The following is a 26415-nucleotide window of genomic DNA, read 5'->3' on the forward strand; positions in this document are numbered from 1 at the left end:
TAACTAGGTGTTCACAGTACAGAAATACCAGCTTGTCTACATTTTTGTTTTACATCCCTATCTTCAATCCTCCAAACAATTTTTTGTTTGGCTGCTGTTGTAGGTGCCTTAAGCTCAGACCCGCAGTTCACAACAACATTACTTTGTTTACTGTCCACTTAAACTCTTAACGATGGGGGTGGATAGAAGGACATTTTTCTACCCCTATTGCTTTTCTAGGTCAGCAATACATTTACCTTTCTCCAGGCTTCAATCTTTGTGACCGCTTTTCCTTCAGAGCACACATTTTCATGTTGAGGATTCCATGCTTTTCACGGGAGTGCCTTTCATTCTGATTTACATGGAGGCAAGGTAGTCACTATTTCTCAGTTCTTAAGAGGAGAGCTTAGAGAAAACAACTGTGTTTTGATCGCATCATGCATAGCACATGCAAAGGATTTTTCAGTCCAACATCTGTGTACACTAACTTCTGGTGCATTTCCGCTGATTGTGTAGAGCTTGCTCCCTCTCTTGCTGCAGTCTTACTGAATTGCAAAAATAGTTTTTGACAGCTATTCCTTTCTTGCAGAAGATGTCAAAGGTATATAGGAGGAGGATATATAAAAGGGTGCCTTGAGATTGGGGATTGTAGGCATGTAGATAAACTGCAAAGAAGATAGGCAATAAAAACATGGAATTATGCTTGTAGGTGTTTGAGCTTGTTCACTGCTTTCCCAAACTAAGGATTTTTCTTTTCTCTTATGAAATAGATCTCTTTCTCTTGACTCTTAAGCTCTTCCTTTACTAATGCACTACTTTCAAACACCGCCACCTTGAAAAGATACTGTGCTCCAGCATTCTTGCAACAATGATTTTCTATTGGAAGCTGTGTATAGGCATTACTGTAGACATGTTCTTTACAGGTTCTGCAAAGCAAATTTCTGGGTGGTATCATTTAGATTCATTATTCCAAAAGCACCCAAACAGTATTGGGACATTTTTCTTGAGGCTTTACAAAATAAGTCATTTTGCACTATACGTGTTCTGTATCCTCCTCCAGGTTTGTACTTAACTACACATTTAAATTGTGTGGAGGAAATGGGGATTGCCTGCACACAGAGTTGTCAAGATTACAATAAACTCAAATTCTCCTACATTCTTAAAATGTTCTGCATAAGGTAGAAGGAGTAAAGCATTTAATTTACACCATAGAAAACAGAACTTACACTACATTTCCTTCTGTTACATTGTGTACTTGAACGCTGTAACTACATCTTAAATAGAATTTTGCTTTAATTTCTTGTAGTTTACATATATAACCATATACACTTTTTAGTTGGCAAAACAGCTCTCTAAAGAAAATCCTTGTGGGTACATTGTACAAGTAGAAGCAGTGTACTTCGTTATATAAGTTGGAAATATTTTCAAGACTTCACATCTCTGGATAAAATTAGACAGGCCAGGTTACTTTGTTTCTGCTGTTAGATAAGTAAGGTCTGCCAAGTAAAAACCAAAACCAAAACAAAACAAACACAACCAAACAAAAAAAAAGAAACAACCTACAAACACATGCGCTGGGTGTTTGGGGAGTGTGGGGGGTATGTTTCTGTAAAACATACGAGTTTAGTTTAGTTTTGCCTTTATTCCCTAGCACTACTTAAGTGATCAGAAGACGTATTTGAGAGAGATGTATGGGAAACACTTAAATAGCTTCCTTGGTGGAAAATACTTTCATTAATTATTTGGAGTCTAGTGTGTATGGCTTTCAGAAACTGATCTTCAGCTTTTTGCTTCTCCACATGCATTTTGCCTTTAGGTAATACACTGCTTAGTACAGCCTTAAAAGTCTACATTATTTTGTAATTGCCCTTCCAAAATTACAGTGATCTGCAAATTAAAATTCTGGTGGAACTTCACTATATTTCATTATGTACAAAAAGTGTTTATATCAAATACCCTGATAAATAGTTTTTATTATCTTCACAAACCATGTTTCAGCTGTTCTGGTTAATATTGGTGCTGTGAAGTTTAAGTGATACTACAGTATAGTTCAGATAAAAAACTTCACTTAGTATGTTGTAGTACTCTTCAGGTTATGTCACTCAATTACAAATTCAAATGAAATTGTCAATTTGCAGTCACATACTCAAAAGAATAAAATGTATCACTCAAGGATAAAACAAATATATTGGTCTTTGTATTTCTCTATTTCTTAGCAACCAATTAAGGAATGTAGTTTAAAAAAGCAGACTTAAGAACTTTAATGCTAGAGAATGCTTTTAAAGCAATTCTACCAAGAGCTTTAAAGGTAGTGGGATAAGCTTTGGTATAGAAAGGAAAATATTCTGTGGATTTACTATAGACACTTTTGTTTGCACTGGAATCAACTGATACAATTTATTTCCATTATTCAATGAAATGGTTCCCTTTACTCAAAAGTGGTCTAAACGAGCAATTCTAGTCATAACTTCCAAGGGTTGAGAAAACAAATTGGAAGTGGTAAATTATGTGGGACTTATTTTAGAGGTTTTGCTGGAGTTCTTTCAGCTCTCTGCAGTAGGCTATGCAATGAGCTAATAAATAATACGTATGAGCTAAATCACTCATTAAAGACGTTTTCTGCATGAGGCAGAACGTTTTACCTGTCCAGCTTCCGTTTTGGTCAAATTGAAAATAAACAGTGCACCCTGTTTTGTTCTTCATACATAATGCCAGTTCTGGATCCTTTTTCTTTAATCTTCCTTAGAGACCCTTTGCTGCCTAGCTTTTCACTGATTTATGTTGCTTTCCTGCTGTTTCTACCACTATGGCTTTCTGTATGGGGGTTTTCTGTTTTGTTAGAAGTATGTGCAAATCAATCAAGCGACTTTTTACTAACATGAAAAAGTAAATAGGATAAAAATCTTCCATTCTTTGGGGGAACGATCCTTAAGTTAGTCATCTTAAAGTGAATTACCTTAAAAGAGATTTAAGGTGGGGGAAATGGCATCATGTCAAAGTCACATACCTTCTTGTTTCTCCTCAAACTGATTGTGGTCTGTCTTTTCTATTGAAGCAAAGCTTTTATTCTAATTCTGCAGCAGTAGTTTCTGTCTCTGTTACTTTCTGTGATGTTATTTTAAAATGATGGTAACAAGTATATTTGGTGTACTTCCTAAAAAGCACTGGTAGGAATCTAACTCGTTGAATTTTTATTTTATTTTTTTTAAATACGAGGACATATAAAGCAGTGAATGGAATATCAGTATGTTGTTTTCCTGTCAATAGTCTGTGACTCTGAAGGGCATTTCCTTTAATGACACATAACAAAACACTGTTTGATCTTCAGTCTAAGCAACTGCAGTGAAGTTAATGCCAGGACTCATATAAACAGTTCCCATTCTGTGTGAACTTACATGTCAATGGCTTTTAATAGTGCTAATTACACCTGAAACTTTTTTTTTTATTAAAAAAAAACAACAACAACAACAAACAAAAACAAACAACATTCAGTGAAAGCTTGATGTCCCTTTTTGTTTATTAAGAAATTAATGTTATCAGTGATTTGGCAGATGGATGGGGATCTCTGGGCATTGGGTCTGTACTTTTGTATTCCTGAAAACGTTTTAGGTAGATTATATGTGAACATATGATTTCTTAATTATTCCCAGCATGAAACCATTGGTTAGAAGGCTACAAATTCAATTTTCAGTGTTGTCAATTTCATTGTCACTCCTTCTTTCCTTCACACTGCACTTAACATCCAGTTGAAATGGGTCCTTGGGAGAACTGCAAGGTTCTCATTCTGAAGTCCAGGTTACCTTATATGTTCTTGGGCTTCAAAGGTTTTCTGGCTTAAGTAGATCTCTTTACCAACAAAATAACATGTATGTTGTGTACATGCACACTTGAAATCGCTATACTATATTATTTCTCATTTGCTCACAATATCTGAAAAAGGTATCTCCACAGCTATAATTTTTTTCTTCCTTCCTTCCTTCTACTCTGATTTTTGGGTCTTCATAAACAAATGAAGTATCATGTAATGCCTCTAATTGTTTAAGTAACTTGTACTGTGAAGGGTGAAGGATCTCTTCATAGTTCTTGCTATCTGCTACCTTATTGAAATGGCAAATCTTGTACTTAAATTTTGGAGATCTGTTCAGTAGATGAAAGGAACCAGAGAACCAGAACCATACCTTCATGTTAGTCTTCCAATCTTAAACATACGTTAGTAGCTAACTCTTAGCCTTTGAAGCAGCGTAGCCTCAAATTGTTACCTTTTCCTGGCATGTAATAGAACTCTATATTGGATGATGTGAAAGAAAAGATGAAAATAGCATTGATTTCTTTTTCCCTCTCTTCCATATGAGTTTTTTTTTCTGTTTTTGTTATATTTGTAGGGATAGAAAACCCATTAAATTCAAGAAATGCATTTATGCTGATACTGTGTAGAGAAGGCAAGTCCTTGAATTTTTTAACTTAAAAATATATATATATACATTTGAAATGTGAGTATAGAATCAGTTAAAACTCTTCTTTGTTGTTGGGCTTTAGTATGCCAGTTACACTTTAGGTCTTTGATCTTTGTGAATCTTCATTGCCAAAGCAAATTTTGGGATGGGATGAGAGTGGGAACTAGGTTGCAGCTAAGTCTGTTGAGGTACAGTTACACTCCAAACAGCCGTGCATCAAACTTTTCATGTGTTTGAGACACGAATAATGTTGGGGATCTCAGTAGGATGTTAATAATGACTCTGTGATGTGAGGGTCTCTTTTCAGAGTGATCAGATGATTTTTGCTCCATCTGACACATTTGGGCACTTCAGCTGTATGTGTAGTGCCAGCCCTGATGCTTCTTTTTTTGGAGTTATGCAAGGTTTTTGACACAGTCTCAGTTGTCTGCTGCCATTCACTTTTTAATTTTATTAGGAAACCTCTCAGTTGCCTTTGTGAGATTGAGTTAGAAATACTGTACACAATTTCCAGCTTCATCAGTGGAAGTCATCAAGCAAAATGTATTTTCCTAGTCTCTTTACTTTTTTTCCATAGTTAAGTAACGCTAGGGATTTGGAATGTGAATAAAGATACTTTCTTGAGTTCATAAACTGTATCATTCTGATGCTTGTTAGGATGGTGGGTATAGTCCACATGGTAGATGGGAAGAATCAAACATCTTCCAGCACGAAGCTACTAAAATATGTTCATGTCATCTCATAACTCAATATTATCGCTGAATGCCCTTTTCCAATGCTACAACATCTTGGTTTTCTCTATAGGAGATTTTATTGAAGTACCGAGTTCTGCTTGTATTGAACATAAATATGTCTCTTTGAGAGTTGAGAAACTTCCTGCTATGTTGGCTTCTATCGGGTTTCTATTTGAAAAGTGTTCTAGATTGAACAAAACCCTTTGTTTCAATCAACTACACTTGAGTTCATTGGTTTCTATAACGAAAAGGTGGTCGTTAGGGGGTAGCTTCATGATGCTTTTGCTCTGATCCTAAAGCAGTTACAGGGGAAGTGAGAATATCAAAGACTGCCCTTGGGGCTTTCTGTCTCTGACAAGCCTGTAAGTTTTTGGTCTTTATTACAGTTCTCTTCTGAGTTATGTTATGGTTTAAGTACAACATTCTAAGTCTTATACTTCTGATTTTCATCTAGAATCTAGTATTGAGTTACCAAAAAAAAATAAATTCATAAACTAGCAATATAAATGATTCTCAATTGATGTATTAGAGATCATGAAAGATAAACCACAGCACAATGCTTTTTTTTAAAAAAACAAACAAACAGATACTTCTGTCAATATTTTTGTACTACAAGAATGAAGAGGCGCTGTGTGTGGGAATGAGATTATTTTGGATTCAGCTTTGAAATGATTTTTTTCCTCCTGGTAAATATCCTGAAGTTTAAAGTTGCATAATCTGTCACATCAAGTCCAAGGGCAGATTTCACACTAAAAGAAGGTTTTGTTTGCTAATCTATTTTGTTAAGCTTGGAGGGAATGTTGGAGAACACTAATGTTTCACAGAACAGCCAAGTCTTAGCACGGTTGAGATAACAGATGCTCGTAAAAGCAGTTATGTAATTGCATCAGTAGGGTTTCTTGCATCTACTTCCTTTTGTGTGTTTGATAATTACAGAGGGTAGGTGAATACTGGACTAGGTGAAAACTTTCTTGCAGCTTGTTAATGTAAATACTGTAGTGTCTATTCAAAATGAACATATGTCACAACACCCTGCATAGTGTTCAGGATCTCATCTATGGTGTGAACCACTGCTGCAGGTGTGTTTTATCCTAATGTTCTGCATATGGTTTTTGAGAGGAAAAGCAACACTTTAATCAGATTTCATTTACACTAATGAAAAAAATCCCAAACTGCATAGGCATTTAAATACTGATACTAAGATAAAAACATTTTTGTTACCTCTGTGCAAGTAGTAATTGTCATATTAAAGGTTCTCAGCAGAAACAGAATGGTTTGGAGTTAATCTTACAAAAGCGTTGTAACTCATCTTCTGATAAAATCTTACATGGATATGTACTCAAAATTAGGCACTTTTTTTTTTAATGGAATCTAGACTAGATTCCTACAGAAATTTGCTATTCCTGAAGAAATGTTAGAGGTCATCAAAAAAAAAAAAATTCTCATCAGTGCATAGAAGCTTTCCTTGCAGGCTTCTTGATTTTTTTTTTTTCTTGTGCGTGGGGGTTAAACAGACTTTTTAAACCATCCTGTAGTTACTGTACTCAAAAGCTTTTGTGTATCTAGGCAAGCATAGGTTTTACCAAGCTTTTGATATTTTCTTTCATGTAATTTTAATTCCATGCTTAAATTACTTAGTATATTAATCTCTGAGTGATATTCTGACTTTAGTAGTAAGAGAGTTCAAATTTTACTATATGAATAGTATTGTAGTTAGGATACTTAACATTACATGTTCATAAGGACAGCCAGGCACCAGAAGATCAGGAAAGCTTGGAAATACTTTCCCTAAAATACAGTGGATCTTTTTTCTCTTTCATACTTGCCTGACCTTATGTTCTTATGGAAAAAAAAAAAAAAAGGCAACAGTTCTGCTCATCATGTTGCATTTATAGGAAGACACAGAGCCAAAGCTGAAATTGGGGTGCATGCTGAAATGGGATTATGGAGCAGACCAGGAGAAAGGGACTAATAAGAATCCTGAAGGGACTAAAAAAAAAAAAAGGATGGAAAGTGCACATACACATACTTTTTTTCCCTAATATCTTTAAAATTTTATGTTCTGTGTCATGACTTTGAGAGACTCAAGTGTGAGTGCAGTTAGGAACACAATCTGTTCTCATTTTGGCAATGAGTTTGGAGCACTGTTTTAGCAAATGATGCCATGGCTCCTAGCTGTAAAGAGACAAAGCTGTCAGTACAGGTTGATTCAAAACTCAAGGCTTTTATCACTCCCCAGGAAGTGGTGTGGATTCTCATTTTTTTTGTTGTTGATCTAACAGCTTAAAATCTAAATTATCTAATATTACTAAACTGAAGGCCTGCTCTGGATTGCTTCATTTGCTACATGTACAAAGCACACGCGTGCTGCATAGTTCTGCAAAAAGTCATTGGTTAGAATAAGCATGCAAACATAATCAACATTTCTTTTCAAAGCAGAATGCCACAACATTCCAAGTGACAAATTCATTTTACAGTGAAAATCCAAACTGTTATCTAATTTTGCTGCTTCCAGATAAGGATTTTTTAATGAAAGCAATTTTGAGGGGAAAATATTTTCACTTCTACTGCTGAAAGTGTGTGTGTGCATGTGTATTGCAGGTAAAGTAACTGACAGAAATTTTATAAATTCAAATTTGATAGAGAAAAGTATTTTTTCACTTTTTTTCTGTAACTTAAATGCTGGGGCTGTTAAGTGTCAGCTTCCAAAGAAGCACAGTCTTAAGGATCAGCAATTCAGCCATATAGGAGAAAGCTACAACTTTAAAAAAATATTTTCTTATATCATAAATTTCACAGAACACATCATCAATTCCACAGAGTTTAGCTTATTATTTGTAATTATTATCTTTATGAAAGCATCTGATACTTCTAGTTCTGCAAGATGATATTTTCATACAATATTTAGTCCTTCAAGTTCTGGTTTATGTATGATACTACTAACACACAGGTTAGTTGTATTTTTCTTTAAAATGTATCTTCGTAATGATTGTCATATTGTATATAAATTAGTTTTAGTAAGGATATGTAAGTGGATAGGTAGAGCTATTCCAGAGAACAGCTATGGCCACATGAGGAAGTGGTTGTATCAGTTCAGAGTATTTTTCTGCTGTGGCCAAGCAAGGGGTGCAAGTATCTTGCATATATTCTCTTGGAAGATACAAGGTTATATCAAATGATTCTTTGTAAATATTGTGTAATACCCTGTTTTGACCATTCATTTAACACTCAAACTATGTACCTTTTTGCTCACCAAAATAAGCTTTGAAAAGGAGCATACGATTACTATTTAAATATGAGCCTGAGCTGAGAAACTGGAAGTTGTCAGTAACAGGGGACTGGAATATGAACAAATGAGATGTTCCTACCATGTTCCCAAAATCTTAAAGTAAACTTATTTGCATTCAGGAAAGCTGATAGGTGTGTTCCCTTGCCTTCTTAAAATTGGAAAAATGTGCTTTAGTAAAAAGTAAACCCTGCTTTCTGGTATGTGATGTCAGATGAACATTTTCTATCTATCACATGTGGAATAACGATTTTCCTTGCCTTTTTGTTGAGAATGATGGAGAGAGAACATCTGATGTTGCCTTAAAATCTTACTTTTTAAACTTCCATCACAAAAAAAAAAAAAAAAAAAAAGACAAAACAAACAACAAAAAAAAAACACAACTTCCTGTAAACACAGAGTCATAATGCTCAATAAACTAGCTTAACTATAAATGTTCTATTCCTCAGAGCCTAAGATGAATTGGGGGAAAAATGTAGCTCAGGATGTAGACTCTGTTGTTATTAATAGTAATTTCTAGACAATGATAGGGAAAATCAAGTGTAAATATTTATTTAAAAAAGTACATTTTAAATTCTCTTTATAGCTGACTTTCTGTCCTCTCAAAGGTGATCCTATTCTGGTTTATTTTTCTGCGTGCCTCAAGATTTCAGGAAGGCGTGGCTTTGATAAGTATTTACTCTTCTAAGGTTGAGAATTTACATAGCAAGACATGTTCATTAATCCTGGTTTAACACAAGGCCCAATTTTAATTGAGAACTATTTTTCATCAAATGCTCATTTTTTTTTCCAATTCATTATGAAGTGGAAAATTCATTTCCAATTCCAATTTCATATGAAAGTAAAACGTTTTCTTTTGAAAAGAGAACTTCCACAGTTCTTTTATATTTAGAGATACGTAGCACAGCTTGATGTATAATTGGTATTCACAGGTAAGTAATTTACCATATAAATACAAATCTAAAGTTTGAGCTGAAACTCATTTGATGTTCCAAGTATGTTGCCATTATAGAAATAAGTATTCTAGATAAGTTAGTAGTTCTTAAAATGTATACACACACACACAAAACATATCTCCTCATCCAGTCCAGTGGAAAGCACATTTAAAATCCCATTTTTACCTGGGAGATTTTTCATGTTTTTTGCATTCTCTTACTGGTGTAATGAGAGTTTAGCAGAATTTTAGATACCGTGCTGTCTCTGTCCATAGAGGCTTTCGAGACGAAACTGGATAAAACCATGAGCAACCTCTTCTGACTTTATAGCTTTGAGCAGGAGGTTGAACTAGAGAACTCTGAGGTTCCTTCCAACCTGACTTAATACTCTGATCTTATGATACTGAATTCCATCTGGCAAAACAGAGGGAGAGAAAGGAACAAAAATCCTCATGATTTAATTTTTAGTTTTACTTCACTGTACTGTATACATACCTAACTTCAGTCAGTATCTAAAAAGATCTAGCCTTTATAATATTACCCAGCAGCAGACTTTGTATTTTAATGTTAGCTTTCTGCTTCCTTGTTTGTGTCCAAATTATCTACTCCTGAAATATATTGTATATACAGTGTTGTAAAGCCTTAAAATATGTGCAAAGGTAAGATAGACTGCTGTCAAAAAAAAAAAAAAAAATAGATACTGCTTTACTCTAAACTGAATGAGCATCATTTTGCCAATCTACTTTGTTATTACCGTTCTTGAACATACATTTCTCTAGAGCATCTTTCTAAGTTCTGCAGAGGAGCTATAAGTAGACCTCGTATGTTTGTAAACATCATTCTTTATGAATAGGTGAAATGGGTGTTAAGTATATTTTTTCTGTTGAGCAACAACGTAAGAATGGTCATGACCAATTTAGTACACTATCCCAAGTCCTGATTGTCCTATATCTCTAAGACAAAATATTTAATTTTCATGTTTAGGCATATTACCAAAGACTGTAAAATATTAGGACTTTGAGACTGTAAATTATCTTAAATAGGAAATCAGAAGTTACTTTGTCTTGAAACAAGCTATTTCAAGCACTTGAAAAGTTCAAACTATATTTACTCTGGTGTTTCCATTTTTCTCAAAAATTCCATGCTTCTGAAGGAATAACAAATTCAAAGAAACTGAATTTGAAGCGCCATGTGAAGAAAGTGCAAGAATCCTTATGGGTTATTAAAGATGAGTTTAGAAAGGAATAAGCACATTAAAATCTGTAGATGTAATTCTTCATTCTGAATTGTAATTACTGACAAACAGTTGCACATGAGATAATTCGTGGGCAGCTACCAGACACATTTGGATACAACATAGTACGTGATGATTCTATTTTCTGAAGATTGACTTGGTCTGCTGTTTGATATGCTGCAGTGTGTCACTGCTGGCTGTTTGTGCCTGGTCAATAAGAATCCTGCCTTTTTCTTTAGGCCTGCCTTCTTGTCTTATTCATACAGGTTGCATAGGCAGAAATAACACCTTAAATTAGACCAGCTGGTATAGTTAGGAAAGAAGATTAAAGTAAAAACTAAAAAAAAAAAATCCACATCTGTCCTAAGGACTCTAGCTTGCTTAATTTTAGGTCAGCTAACATAGCTGATAATCACCAGGTGTTGTCTTTTTCCAGCAGATCTCACTCTGTGGTCTTAAACTCTCACTGCAACAATTACATCTTGCTTCTCTAGCAGTAACTGCACCTACTTAAGGTGAATGTATAAAGTGTTCTCTCTCAATGCATATAGTCCCATAATCATTATTACTTTGCTATTCCCTATTCTAGTGGTTAGGAATATCAATAACGTGAATGAATGTGCATTTCTGTAGATCACCTTCTCCATTGGGAAGTCCCTGTTCTCCTGACACTTGAAAGTAAGCATGTGGTATTGAGACTAGGAAAATAAAAAGATACATTTGCTCAGATGCCTTTTTTATTATGTTAGATTGATTTATGCTCCACAGTTGTAGTCTGGAGATCTCTGGGCAAAGGTAGGTTCTCTTTCACACCATTCAAAACTTACCAGGAATATTACTTGTTTCCAAAGAAGTGGAGAAAAAAATATCATTCCTATCATCTATGTAAGCATTTCTGCAGTATGTGTTATGCTTGTTGGTGACTTAAAACCAGGCACTTACAAAAACATAATCAGAATTTTTAGTGCTAATTTTAAACTTAGAATTTTTGTTCACACTACAAAAATTGGAATGGTAGCGGCTTTAAATAGCAGGTGCTGTCCTGCCGTTTTTGTAGATATGTAATTGCTGCTTTCTGTCTGCAAAAAAAATCCTGCTTGCTCAAAGGCTTCTTCACATGCTGTGTGCTTCCCTCCAACTACCATTTTACTTTTCCTGCATCAAGGAATTCTTCAAGAAATATACAGTCTTCCTGCCTACGAGCACTTAACTGTATATGTTTCAGTCTACATTTTCATCATAATGATCTCTGTGCCCAGTAAGTCTAGATGGAAGTACTGGTAATGAAATCTCTGTTCTGCATGATGGTTGAACTTGCATTGGTGTCTGCAGAACTCCATCCTATCAGGTATTATCACTGTAGCTACATCAGGTAGCATCTAGAAAGCCATAGCACTTCACTGAAACTTAAAGAAGGTTCTGATGATAGTATTTTATTCCGTAGAAATTATTTACTAGAAATACTAGTAAATAAGATTGGTAAACTTAGAAATTAATATTGAATTTAGTAGACATGAAGAGCATCAGAATATTTTTCCTGCCACGTCTGCTCTTTGCAATCCTTGCACAGACAAGAGGACTCGTGTAGGAGTGAAAAGCAAATTAATGTTTTCAATGTATTATAGTCTATACTCTCTGGTGACAATTATTGTGAATTGGACATCTGTGCGGTAGCAGCTGCTAATCCTGCTGGTTTAAGGAATGTGTTCTACTGATCAGATGGCGGGTGAATGGAATTCCAGTTCCAACCAGTCTGAATAAATTTGCTGGTAGTGGAAGGTGGTAAATTGTATTAATCATGTAGGACATCCATCCCTCAGAAAAAGTTTCTTTTCATTCACCTAGAATAAAAATCTCTTCATAAAAACTATGTGAGGTATGTCAGGCTTTTATTTAAAGTCTACTTGTTTGCACACAGTAGCAGGAATAATGTTTTTTGCTGTTTATTTTACCATAGGATGCATCTGTCATGCATTGCGTGTCTCACTCTAAGAACTTAGCCCCCCATGTTACCTCATGAGAAAGATGCTCTGACACAGGGGCACAAACAACCTCACTTTTGTGCTGTCTTGGGGAGGTTAGGATACTGCTGAAGGCATACAAATAATTAAAGCCCAGTCTCCAATAGATCCAGAAACTTTTCCTTAAGGCCAGGTATTTCTGAACCTGCTGTGCTTTTTCCTCCACTGTAGTGCTTGTGTCGCAGTCACCATGTTCATGACACGTTGACACCTGTAACACTGCATCTAGCAGTAGATAATTCACAAGGGAATATGTGATCCAAAACCAGAGGCTAGTCTAATGAAGGTGTATTCTGTGTATTAAAGCAATAACTGTATTTTAACTTGCACTGAAAATAAACTGTTGACATGGGTTATACCTGCTAAAGCTTCCTCTTTTTTTTTTTTAAATAATTTTTAAGGTTAAAATGCTCTTTGATGCTCCCAAGTACAGGGTTGCTGTATTAACCAATATATTAAAAATCAAAATGTGATTTTGGCAGAGCTGTCATCTTTTTGCATCATTTTGCCAAGAAATACCTCTTTCAGTTTCCTCTGTGGTTACTTCATTATCAATGTCATGCGTTAATGTAGCCTGTTCGAAAACAAAAATGACGCTGTCTTCCATGAAAGTGATCTTTTTTTTTTTATCTTTACTTCTGTTAGCATTTGAATGGGACCACGTATGGAGAATTATCTGCATAACTGGAGATGAGACTTAACTATCTCTTGCGAAGTCGCTACCTCTATTTATCAATAACTTTATTTTACAGAAGATTTCTAAAGTCCAGCTTCCTTAAAGAGAAATACAGCACTTTTCCATTCCACAGCCTGAGTATTTGTACACAGCACAGGCAGTACTGTAAAATGTTTTTTATTTGAAGAGCACAGATCAGTTCCTTTCAAGGGCCAGGCTAGCAACCTTTTCCTGGTGATGACTTTTCCCTCACTATTTACATTCTTAACGTGCATACTTTGTTCCTTCTTTTATTTTGCAGATGTGTCCCATTTTTTCTAAAAGTACTGCCTTTTTGCTTCTGTCTTCTGTCTTTACTTTCATATATGGTCCCAGTTCATTGGTATTACGTGGACTGGTTTGTACCTTTCTGAGTCTGAAAAGGTATTTTATATTTACTTCCTCATTTCTTCATGTAAGATTTAAAAAACAAAACAAAAAAACAACACTTCAAGAACTGCTACAAAAAATATTGAGAGTAACTTAGATTCCTTAGGAAATAACTTCTTTCTGAATCACATCCATGCAGTAAGCACTTGTTACGTTTAGCCTTTTATTTTAAACTGATTATCTACTTGACATTTTCTTTTGGTGGTTTGAGCCCACTTTTTTTTTTTTTTTTTTAAACACATCTGTTGTTGGCTTTTGCATGGTTGAGGTCTAGCTTTTGTGGTAGTGTTTTCATATAACGTACTGCTCTAAAAACCAAGAAGTAATTGTATCCCATGGATAACTTGTTTATATTTTCAACTTTTATTTCCAGAATAGGAATAATAAAAATCTTTAGTACTAATATGATTGCTTCTGTCTATTCTTGTAACAAAGATGACTGAGTTAAAAATCTGCAGGCAAGACGAATGTTTCAGAAAAAAAGTTTTCTTTTTTTCCTCAGCATTGATGAGGAGATAATCTCTTCCTTTTCTCCTATGCTTGCACTTAAAAATAGATGGACATTTTTTATCCTGGATTCTTCTTTTTGTCCACGTCATTTGGGTTTGCGTATTTTATATAATGATTTAATTTCTTCCCTGCCTTTTTTTTCTTTTTAAAGAAAAAAAAAAAGAAAAAGAAAAAAAAAAAGATCAAGACAATATTTCTGGTGTTTCCATGGAGGAGCGTACAATAACATCCTGAGTTATTTGCCCCAGCTGTAGATGTGGCTTTTGAATTGAAGGCTTTTCTGCTTAATTCACAAGAATATCCACTTATTATATATGTGTGATTGTTATGTTTTTATGATACTGTCCTGCAAACCTCCACATCATTCTTCCTATGCTTGTTTTGGAGCTTTTTAACATGCTACTGTGTACACGCCCCTCTAGATTCAAATACAGATTCAGTCACAGACTGCATTACAGAGGGAAACAACACACTTAATGCTGGTTGCAAAATAAATGTCTTTTTTATTGTTATTTATTTGAAAGAATTAGTTTAAAAAATAAAATCTAACCTGTAGTCATTTCAAGAAACGTAGGATTCAAAGAAGCATCTAATCCATCTGTATTTAATATGGTGTGGAAGGGCTTATTTAATTGCTGTATTCTTTATTCCAGTCTTGAAAGAACAGTCTCTTAATATGGTATCATAGGCAATCTGTTTCATACCTGTATTTTTTTTTACGTGAAGAAAAGCTTTTTTTCCCTTGCACTTAAGATCAAATCCTGCTGATTTTGTTCACATTGCTTCTGATGTCAGCTGAAAACAGCATTTTCCACTAATTGTTTTCAATGCTGTTTGCAACCCTATTTAAATTGTTGATAGGTCCCCTTGGCCTTTCTGTCTCATAACCACCTATGTCGACTTTTACATTCTCCATTTTTTTCTCCTGATTTTCACGTAGCAGAATTATTTAAGTACTCTTTGGATCGTTTTATCCCATTTCTTCCTGTTGACATCTCTCCCTTTCTTCGTTAGGTTTTATCGCGCAAAATCCCTGGTAAGTTTTCAGCACCATCACACGCAAAGAGTTTTACTGTTTGATCCATTCATGTGCTTGTGGAATTTAAAGTGGTACATGGGTGTGCATGGTGTTTTATAGAGCTTCATTTATATTTATACAGCCACACTCTCTACACAGCAGTCCCTTAATTAGGGGACCTATTTTTAGAAGATAAGTAAGTTTTGGGTTTCCCTGCTTAAACAGGGACTTCAGTGTAATTTTTAAATCTGAATGAGGAAAAGATTTTGCAAAAGATTTCATAACTAATAGGGGGCTGGAAAGAGAACTGAATCCAGAGATGTAGTGGTGATAGAGGAAAGCTGAGGAAAATACAAGGAGGTAAAAGGGCATCAATAGTGCAGAAAATTGAAGCAAGACAATGATGAAACAATCCTTGTTTCTATCTCTTGTGAGCCCAGCTTTTTCTTTGCTACTTGGAATTTCAGTGGAAGCTATTAGCTCTATCAAGTTCCTGCAACACTATTCAGATCATTTTGCTCCAGCATTTTAATTGCATTTTTGCCCTGAAAATGTTTTTTTTTCATGTTAATCTCCTTGTTTCTCTTTGTTAGCCCCAAGCTCAGTAACGGATCAGACGTGTTTGTAAGTCACTGTATGTTACATGCCATTTTTTTCTAATTTTTGTTACTGGTACACTGCTCATTTCGAGTGTTTGTCTCTCTTCATAATTTACAGCCCTTTCTCTCTTTTTTTTTTTTATGTTGTTTTAAAATTGGTCCCTTGCCCTTGAGATGAGAATTCTCCACTCTATTCAGCTTTTCTTCTGTATAGAAAGAACAGTGCTTTTAACTCAGGCCAATGTCATGTGCAATGCTTTCTGCCGCCAGTTTACTTCAGTAGACCTGCTGCTTCCTAGTTTGCTCAGTCCTGGTGGTAGTGTAGAGTGCAAAGAGCATTTTAAATGATCTCTGTGTATCCCTTCTTGAATTTCTTGTACTTGCTAATTGCCTGGATTTCTGTCTGAAACCAGTAAATTCCTTCCTAGAGACTACACCAAATTTGACCGTCCTTCTGTTGTCCCCCCACCTTACCCCTGGGTCAGCTCTTCACTTATTATTGAGAGCAGTTGCTCATGGGGTATTTGTTCTAGAACTGAAGAAGATATGTTCTCTAACTTCTTTTTACCTAAAATCATTATTTCTTTGGATAAAATTATAAATGTCTTGTACTTATGGGATGTTCTATGTTGGTAAAGTTGCTATCAAATGTAGCTTACCTGTTTTTTTTTGTTGGCAAGAAAAAAGGTTTGTGTATATATGCTGTTCCTTGAAGTGAAAAGCACCTAACAAGCATTCCTCTTCTGTGACTGCCCAGATGATCATCGCTGTCTCTAAAAGTAATCTTTCTAGGAGAAGAGAGAGTTGGTAGTATCTCTTCTCTCAATGGGATTTAAAGTAGGAACTTGCCCTTTAGTAATAACCATAAGTGACGCTGAAACCTATTCTTTCAAACAAGGAAGATCAAGTTAACTGAAAGATTTTAGTAGTCCTTCTGGATTGGGCATTTTTATTAAAGGATTCTGTGTTTGCTTGGGAGCAAGGGTGTATGAAGTTAGATAAAAACTTCCCACCGCCTCTTTAGCTGTGGTCCACCAAAATTAATCCTTGGTTTTAGCAGCTTGCTAAGAACGTTGTCTGCTCATGTTGGTCATAACATTGGTTTGAAACTGGGATTAGCCTCTAAACTAAGTATTTGAGCTCTGCTTTTCTCTTGTGACAGCCATAATTGCCAGCAGACATTTAGAGAACTTCTAACAGGATGCTAAAGAAAAGAAGTACAGAAAATGATTATTGATGGTTACTGTTAGCTTTTGTGGAAATACGTTTCTCTTCCCTGAGTTTGGAACTAAATATTCCATCTCTACTGCTTATGTCCTTGACTGAAATTGCAGTCGGAGTCCAGAGCTTGAGGTCAGCTGGTACTAAATTCTGCAGTGTGCCCTAATTTCCTTCTTTTCCAAAATTTCTTTTGCTAAATTGCCTTGATGGATTTTAGGATCCAAAAAAAATTTCTGTGATAGCTTCAAGTTAAGTTACAATTTAGTCTAAATCAATGCTGTTTTTTTTGGCATTCCTTCTTTGTGTTACTTCTAAAAATCTCAGACTTTCCTTAGGGGTGTGTATAATAAAGATCAGGTGTAACATGCAAAGGCTTGACAAGCAGGTGGAAAGGCTGGAGATTTTGACGCTTTGATTGGCAGCAAGTGGGTAAACATTCGTAGTAATTAAGTGATGAGCAAGTGTCTTAACTATGCATTTAAAAAAAAATAAAAAACCAACAACACTGTAGCTACTGTTGGATCAGTGCATTTTAAATTTACCTCGCTTATTAGGCATCAGTTTTTAGTACATTCCCCTTTTTTTTTTTATAAGTGCATGTTCTGACTGAACAACAGTGGAGTAGTTACTTTTGAGGTAAACTGTCGTGAAGCTTCAAAGTATTTGACATTCTAATCAGACTTGTGACATTGCTTCATTTTCTTTTTGAACTTGGTGGTTCACACTACCAGCATACTCCAAAAACACCTGTGTAGTTTATGTTTGGAGGACTTCACCAGGAACATTTTATAGTGAAAGCTCATGCTTTTCTGGGATATGTTTGGTGTTTTTACAACAAAAAAAAACGTGCTGCCCAGCAAATTTGTTTTATGCCCAAATAAAAAGACACAAATCTGTGGAAACTGTGGACTAACGATCAACAAAATCATTGATTTTTTTTATCTCTCAAGTTTACACTTTTTCTTTCCTTCAGGGCCTGCCAGTTGTTCTATTCCTAGACACTGTTCCACTCACACAATTCCTGCATGGCATTATGTAGTAATTGCAATGTAGTATTGAAGAGGAGAGCCATCTTGTCTGATGGCTTCAGACTGCAAACGCTCGTTAGATGCTGTGCAGACTATTTCAGATCCAGTGGCTAGTAACAGGTACTTGAAAGGAAGGTGCCAGAAAACAAGCAGTATAAAACTGTGGGACAGTTTCTCCATGAGGGAGTGTTTTTTTTGGCTCCTGTGAGCTGATTATGTTAAGAAGGATGAGAATTTCTCTTATAATTACTGTTCCTTTTTTAATGTCTCTTGTACATTTATTTTTAAAATCGTTAAATGTAAATACTGTTCTAAATAAATGCTTTCTGTCAATGAAAAGCAAGTGTGTTGCTGCTTTCGAAGTAGGCTGGCTAATTTTTGAACAGAAAACATCTCGTCCTAGCTACTTTACAGATATAGTAACCAGAAAAAAAATAGTATACTGTCCTATATTTTTAATTTTAATGAAGCCCTATTGATTCTCTAATGAGTAACTGAAAAGGAATTGCAAGAAATGTCATGGGAATTGTCCCAGACAAGTGTGCCTAAGCGTGAAGTAAAATCCAATCTGCGTTTTCATAAATATTTTAGTTCTAACGCTGTTGAAAAACTGTTCTTTGTCCACACTAACATATTTATTGAATAACGTGTTGGACAGTTGTCATTTGGCGTGTCTTTCCCTTTTATACTGTCCTATTTCTCCTGTAATTTCTCTTTAGCTAGTTCTGAGCTTCCTGACTGCTTCCTATTTAAAACTGGTGATGACTTCTCTATTAGAAATCATGACTGTTGCACTCCACTAAGCATTGTGCTGCATTTCAAAGCATCATCGCATAGGTAAACTCTAACAGAGATCCACTTAATGTTATGCATGATTTTTTTGGCTAAGTGCATAAAAATAGTGGTAAGCTGAAAATCTGAACACCAATTAAACAAAATGAATGAAAATGTTATGTTTTTACAAACTAAAACAACTTGTTGATAATAATTCTGTGATAAATCTACATAAAACTTAATTATGTCTTAGGATTAGAAATTGTAAAACATGCATACTTTGAGGACAGTCATGTAGTCCTCACTGCTACGAAAATGTTAAACAGCTCTTTGTGTGTTACAGATGCTCTTCCCGTTACTTCCAGAGATATTGCCCAACCTGCTCTCACGCTTATTTTGTCTCCGTATGTTTTGCAACATACACAGGAAGTGACCTGATTGGGTGTAGATGTGGTATGCTCAAAACTATTTTCAGAAAATAAAAAAAAATAATAATAAAAAAAAAGCCAAATCCCTTTAAAAGGAAAGGTGTCTCTATAATGATTGTAGATTTTACTCTAAGTGTATTCAATGACTTAGGGGGGAAAAAAAAAAAAAATTCCCGCCAACGCCCCTCCCCCCCAAGATCTAAAATAGACATTTTCAGTTGCATAATTTTTGTTTCTGTTCAAAGCAAAGTATTTCAGCTTTGGAAGTTGCCCAGCATTCTGCCTTCACTGAAGAATTTAAACATTCCCTTTAACATGTGAGTAGTCCCTTGTTTGAAGACAGAACTCTGCATGACCCAGTTTCCTTATGTACTGGGACCTAAATGTTTTTCCCCCTCTGTAGAAATCCCTATTTAAGACATTGTCATTGAATTTCCACTGATACAAAGAATTCAGATTCCTGCATGCCATTGCTGGTAATTGCATTTAACGTAAGATGGTTTCAGGATTTTTGCCGTGCATTTGCCACTATATGAGCACATAACTAGCATTATGTTCAAGCTCTTTCTTGCTAACTGTTGTAGGTTTTTGCAGAATTCAGACTCTTCACCAAGTGGTGTTAAGTCCTGCTGCACATACACTAGCATATACAAATTCTAAACTCATCTACAGAATTGCGTTTTGTGGGCTTTTTGACTTCTCATATTTGAGTCTGATTACCTGTTCAGTAGGGTCGAACTGGGAAATCTATTGTTTACTCACACCTGTTTCGTCAGAGCTTAACAAAAAAATAATAAAATCCTGTTTTAAACAACTTTTGTCTGAAAATAAGACAGTATGATTATAGAACTGTAAAAATGGGCTTTGTGAACAAGACTTGATTATGTCCTGTTTGGCTGCTGGTCTAGAGAAATATTGACGATACAGGAGACATTCCCTATGGGTAGATTAAAGCTCTGCCAGTCTCTCCAGATACCATTTTTATAACCTAGTAAAGAGCTAGAGAAAGATTCTGTGAGCAGATTCTGTGTTCAGAAAAGAAAATTTAATTTTAGGGAACGCGGATCTAAAAGTAGTTTGAAGCATTATTGTTGCAGGCGGAAAGGACCTTTTCGTTTAGTTTCTTATTCATCAACCTCCCACACTATGCTAAAAAGAGAAGGCATGCTGTGTATGGAGAGGGTTTCTCCAGGATTCCTATTTGGAGTGGAGAACAGGAGGTCACCTTGCTCACAGGGCAGCTTTCAGGGGGTGCGTAGTTCTCATAACGTGATGGGACAACGAACAGAAGTTCCTGGAATTAAAAAATCCTTACCCTTATTGCTAACCTGGCCAATGTTAGCTAAACACTACTTAAGAGTAGTATTCTCATTTCTGATAGCGAAGTGGTGCTCAGGTCCTAAGTGGGATGTGCACGGAAGCAGGGAATCGCTGGGCTAATGGATAACTGCCTGATTAAATTTCAAAAGCCTTCCATAAGAATGGAATAAGCAGAATAATCTAATTTGATAGTGATCCGGAAGCAACTAATAAAGTCTAAGGGAATTATATAGAGAACAGAACGTCTTGTTGTTAACGTGGCTGTTTTCAGTTGTCTTTGATTTGCAGATGGTCTTGTTTCTATTGTGCTCTGTTGTGGACGCCCTGGAAATAGTCCCATACAAAGGGCCTGCTCCTCTGAGGGGTGGCTTATTCTTTCAGGGGTACAGATTACAGGAAGGGGAGCACTGATGTGTGTGGTGAGGAAAAAACTTTAAGTCTGACTAATTCAAGTAAAGGGTATGCAGTGCTATTCACCCCCATTTAAAATAAGAATGATGAGCCTATGAGAATGATGATTTTTTTTTTTTTTTTTTTTTTAAGTTCTAAGGAAGAAAGAAACAGCATTGTTGCAGTTAAATGTCTACATTCATTCTTTAAAATATATGCTGTTAGAAACGTTCATCTGTGTTTGAATGTTACAAAAGTACAGGAAGGTGCTCTAAGGTAGTGTCACCTCAATATGTGTATAAACATCCAAAAATTGCTGAGAAGGATCTAGAAATCCTACAGTATCATCCATAACGTCCGCTTGCCCATTTACGTGCTGTGAAACGGGGCTCATTCCTAGGGAAAAGGAGGTAAAGGAAAAAGTTGAGCTACACCATTAAATACGGTATCTGTACACAGTTGTATTGTAAAATATATGGATCTGTTTACACGCTGATCAAAAGGCAATGATCTGCAGCAGTGATTTTTTATACTATATCTAGAATTCACTAAGTCATACATGCAGAAAATAGGTTGAGGGAACAAAATAAGATCTTAAATTTCTGTGCACTTTTTCATACTTGTGTCCTGCTGGATTTGATCAAAAACTATTACACGTGATCTTGTCACATCTTGATACTCTTTTTCTACCAGCCAGAATGTCTGTTCAGTGTTCTTTAAAGAACAGTTGTTCAAATAAGTAGTCTAGAAGTATTAACAATCAGTATTTTAATTACCTAACTGGATTGTGACTACAGTTACTTTTTTCAGAAACTTATGTATATGAAAAAATATTAGAGAAAATTCTTTCATATATTTATTTTTAATGCATTAATTTTCATTGATTTTTTTTTCTGCAGAATTTAAGTTTTTGAGTGGCTTTAGTACACTAAAACTGACAAATGTTAGCATATCATTTTATGCTCAGATGTTCTCAGCATGATTTTAAATGAGTTCAATTTATAAAAAATCTTTATCTTCAGTCTTCCTCTTCTTTCAGTTGTTTATAATCCTTTCCTTATCATGATTTATAAACAGTTCCCACACTTCAATTCATTTGTCCTTTGAGCATCCCTGCAAGATAGGAAAATGCTGTGGCAGGCATCCCTGGTGCAGGTGGGGGAAGCGCTGTTCAGATGGTGCAGTTCCTATCCTGGCCCACTGGCTCTGCTGGGTCAGAGATGTCTGTGCAGCTGCTGGAATTACAGAGCCAGCTGTGCAAGCCAGCAAGTAAAGAATGCAAACTACAGAGGTTTGCATGATTTTTTTCAGAGTGTGGTGCTTGGTGATAGGGATTCTGTACCACAGGTGAGTCTGGCTCCCTGCTCTGATCCCACTTAGGGCAGGACTTGGTCTGCAAGATGCCTCTCTTGTGGGCAGGATAGATCATTGTGATTAGCTAAAAAAGGAGGGTCCTGTGCTTTCCCTACTATTGCTATAATACAAAGCCCGCTGGTTGAAAGATTGATCTCTCTAGAAAATTTTGGTTAACTGTCTTTATGATGGCTGTGTTTTTCCACAAGTGATACACTTGGTTTCTTCTGGTCGCTGTGGTCAATTTTCATAAGCTGCTGGTGATTAAATCTTGCTGATCAGTACCTATTGATTTAGCTGCTCTGGTTAGAGGTTCCAAGTGTCTTGGCATTTTGTTACTACCCTTTAACTTTGTGGTTTGGAGCTGATATGCAGTAACTGTCCAATCTGGCTTCCAAGAAGCTCATCACTCCTGTACTGCCCATCATCATCACTCCCTTTTGAAACTTTACAGGATGGGTGCATCAGTTGCTCTGTTTCAAAGAGTGGCTCTGAACTTTAAGGCTCAGTCTGAGCCTTTCTTTGCCTGGGATACGTATTTGGGTTGGCTTAACTCATGTTAGATCTCCAAAGAAAAGCCTAAAGGAGGCATTGCACAGGGTGAGCTTTTATCCAGAGATGGCCTTCTGCCAGCATCACTCATTTTCCAGATGCAGTCTCACCAAGCAGAGAGTAGCTCTTTGTCTCTAAGCATTGTTCCATTTCTAAGTCTTTTTATTTCAGGAGCAGCAAGGCCAATGAAATTCATGTCCATATGGGCAATTATTTTATTTTTTTCCTGGCTTTTTTTCTTTATATCTATGATATTACTAGCGTATTCTAGTCTGAACAGATTTTCATATGGTTCAGCCAGTTATAAACTGTAATAGAACATTTCTGTTGCTGCCCTTGCTGTCTTTCTGGGGGCTGCAGGATACCAGGTACCCACAGAATACTGTCGGTTGAAAACTTGCAAGCATGAATTTGCTTTCCACTATTAAGGGAAAGTTCTTTCTTACTACTGGTGGAATTGCTCCTCCCAAATAAACACACAGAACCAACACTTGCTCAGCCTTCTCTTTCCTGTTTCATTTGAAATGGACTTAGCCAGAGCAAATCCAGACAGACAGTACCTTCTAGTTCTTTCTGCACCAGAAGAACCTGAGAGAAAGAAGAAACAATACCTCTGGGAGTGCCTCTGTGTTGATAGGAAAGACCAGCACATGTACAGTCTTTGCAGCTTGAGGATCCTGCCCTTCCCTGAGACCAGCGTGTTCTGAGGCCAATTCTGCCTGCTGTGGCTGGGGGAGGAGAATTGGCTTCCTTCATCCATACTTTCCATCCATTCAGTCCTTGAAGTTGTTATCTGTATGTTCACCAAAGTTGTATCCATTTCTTCTTGGGTCAAGAAGTTGCACTCACTTGATGGAAAGTGTGCTTTGTGTGTTTAAATTTTGCTTGTAAGATAGAAGTACAATGCTTTTCCTAGCTGGACTTTTCTGTGCCCTCAGGAAAATTAAAGTCATTAATTTCTAATGTTTTGTTGAGTTGAGGCCTATATTGAGTAAGCTTGTGCTGCTTCAAGTTACGTGTTCCACCTTGAAGGAAGGCAGTACCTGGAAGAACTGTCTGATAGGGCCTGTTTGGCTTTGATGCAACATGGTATCATTTTTCCATACCATTTTTCCATACCGTTTTATGACTTCAGTGCCTCTTTGTTACAGACGTCCCTTCTTTTCTCACCTTGCTTTTTTCTTTAGTTATCACATGCTGCCTCATTTTCTGGCATTGACTGTTGCTGTTGGTTTTCTATTGAAGTGGGATGGCATGGAGAGATACTAGAGAAAGAAATTATCATTCATTATTTCTTGTGTCAATTCCTATATTCCAGCTCAGAAATCTCCTCATTTTATTGTGTAGCAGTAATAGGCATTTCTTTGTGACAGATTTTATATCACCTGAGCAGCACAGATTCTCTGGCAAGGTCAGTCAGTCAGTGTAAATTGAAATGATATCATGAGGGTTTTTCTCTCCCAACTCTTGACTGTTAGAAAAACCTGAATCCTTTTGGCCTGATAACAGGTTACATCTCATAAGATTTCTTTTCATCATGTGCTAATTTAGTTTTCAGATCCGTGATTTAATTTCTTTACTTATTTTCTGACAGAATGACAAAAGAGTAGTACTGATAGGATGGGAACGCGTACATGCTTGCCTTTCACTTCTACAGTACTTTACAGAAAGTGTCACAGGGTATTTTCCTTTAACGCCTCTATGGAAATGCTTCTTTAGCTTCTGCTTAAAATACTGTGTAATAGTATGGGGCCAGCCCCCTCTCCCCCTCCCCCCCAAAGAAGTACCAGTTTCAGCAGAAATATCGTAGAGAATGCTTATGTTGAAGTGAGCTTGGTTCATGTGCTGTAAACTGAGAAGATGCTCCCAGTGATTAGTGCTACTTAACTGTCCTGGGAGAGTTTCTCTTTAGCTTGAATTTGTGTTTTGTGAACTGTGCTGTGTGATTTTTTTGTTTAGTTTTATATTACAGTTATATTAAGTATATTAAGTAAGCCCTTAATTTTTGGTGCCTTTTCAATTTCAATTAAATTTCTAAATGAATGGCTTTTATATTATTAACAGGACACGGAGCAGATGTGAAATGTGTTGACTGGCATCCAACAAAGGGTTTAGTTGTATCAGGAAGTAAAGATAGCCAACAGCCGATCAAGTTCTGGGATCCAAAGACTGGCCAGAGCCTTGCCACTCTGTAAGTTCATGTCCACAGACTTTGCTTTGCTCAAGTACAAGCTATCTGCATAAAACCACTGTCTCTTTTTAGCTTTTTGCCTCATGTCTTTTCAGCCATACACAATTACTTCAAATAGAAAGCTAGTGCTTTAGCTGTGCCAGAAAATCTAGGTTAGATCAAGTCTGAACTCTGAAAATTGTGACTTAAATGTTCCTTCTTTAAACTGACTTTGTCTTTATTCATGGATTTCCTAGTCACACAGTTCCCATTTGAAAAACAAATTAAATATGTGTTTAACCGGCAGATTATAAATTTCTTGTGCTGCAGTAAAAACATGAACAGTAACTGAATTCTGTTTCAATGAGCACTACCAATTACTCTAAAATACGAAGAAACAATATCAAGGCCCAGGGCCTTTGCACAGAAAGCTGTAGTATTCTGGTTTAGTGGCCTGAACTAAGTCTGTCCAGGTCTGGGCTCCCCAGTACCAGAGGGACGTAGAAATACCAGAAGGAGTTTGGAGAAGGGCTTCTAAGAGGATCAGTCAGAAGACTGGAGCACCTGTCACACAAGGACAGGCTGAGAGAACTGGGCCTGTTTAGCCTGGAGAACAGGAGATGGGAGATCTCATTAACATATATTTGAATACCTGAGGGGAGGGTGTCAAGAGGATGGAGCCAGTCTCTTTTCAGTTGTGCCCAGTGACAGGATGAGAGGCAATGGGCACGAACTGAAGCACAGGAGGTTCCGGCTCAATAAAGGGGGGCACTTCTTTACTGGGAGGGTGACAGAGCACTACAACAGGTTGCCCAGAGAGGATGTGGAGTCTCTTCTCCAGAGATATTCAAAACCCACCTGTATGCCATCCTGCACAAGGTGCTCTAGGTGATCCTGCTCTGCGGTGGCATTGGACTAGATGATCATCAGAGGTCCCTTCCAACCTCAGCCGTTCTGTGATTCTGTGAACTACTTTATTGCCGACCTAAATATTTGCAACTGGTAAATAATCATGTTTGATTTATCTGAGAAACTGGTTTCTGTACAGTGTTTTTCTTTCTGTACTTGCAGACATGCTCATAAAAACACAGTGATGGAGGTGAAACTGAATCTGAACGGCAACTGGCTGCTAACTGCTTCTCGTGACCATCTCTGCAAGCTCTTTGATATTCGTAATCTAAAAGAAGAACTTCAGGTCTTCAGGGGTCATAAGAAAGAGGCTACAGGTCAGCTTTTCTTACATTTTGTGAATTTTTATTAGTAAGTTTGGATTAAAAATGAAAGTTTTTGAGATCCTGATTTAC

At 36.4% G+C, this 26415-nt stretch overlaps 1 protein-coding gene across 8 annotated transcripts in view; it reads left to right on the top strand.

Annotated features, from left to right (window-relative positions):
• WDR33 (WD repeat domain 33) overlaps positions 1-26415 on the top strand; it is a 67721-nt gene that overhangs the window by 23745 nt on the left and 17561 nt on the right. For 5 of the 8 annotated variants that reach the window (XM_032193592.1, XM_032193593.1, XM_032193595.1 and 2 more), the window contains exons 8-9: positions 25006-25132; positions 26183-26337. In XM_032193592.1, the coding sequence (XP_032049483.1) occupies positions 25006-25132; positions 26183-26337 (282 nt within the window). Of the gene's footprint in view, positions 1-219; positions 4286-13288; positions 13933-15272; positions 15295-15869; positions 15989-25005; positions 25133-26182; positions 26338-26415 lie in introns of those variants that run through there. The other 3 variants (XM_032193599.1, XM_032193600.1, XM_032193598.1) reach the window with 3 other exon arrangements.

Source organism: Aythya fuligula, chromosome 9 (assembly GCF_009819795.1).
Source record: "Aythya fuligula isolate bAytFul2 chromosome 9, bAytFul2.pri, whole genome shotgun sequence".
Classification (NCBI taxonomy): Eukaryota; Metazoa; Chordata; class Aves; order Anseriformes; family Anatidae; genus Aythya; species Aythya fuligula.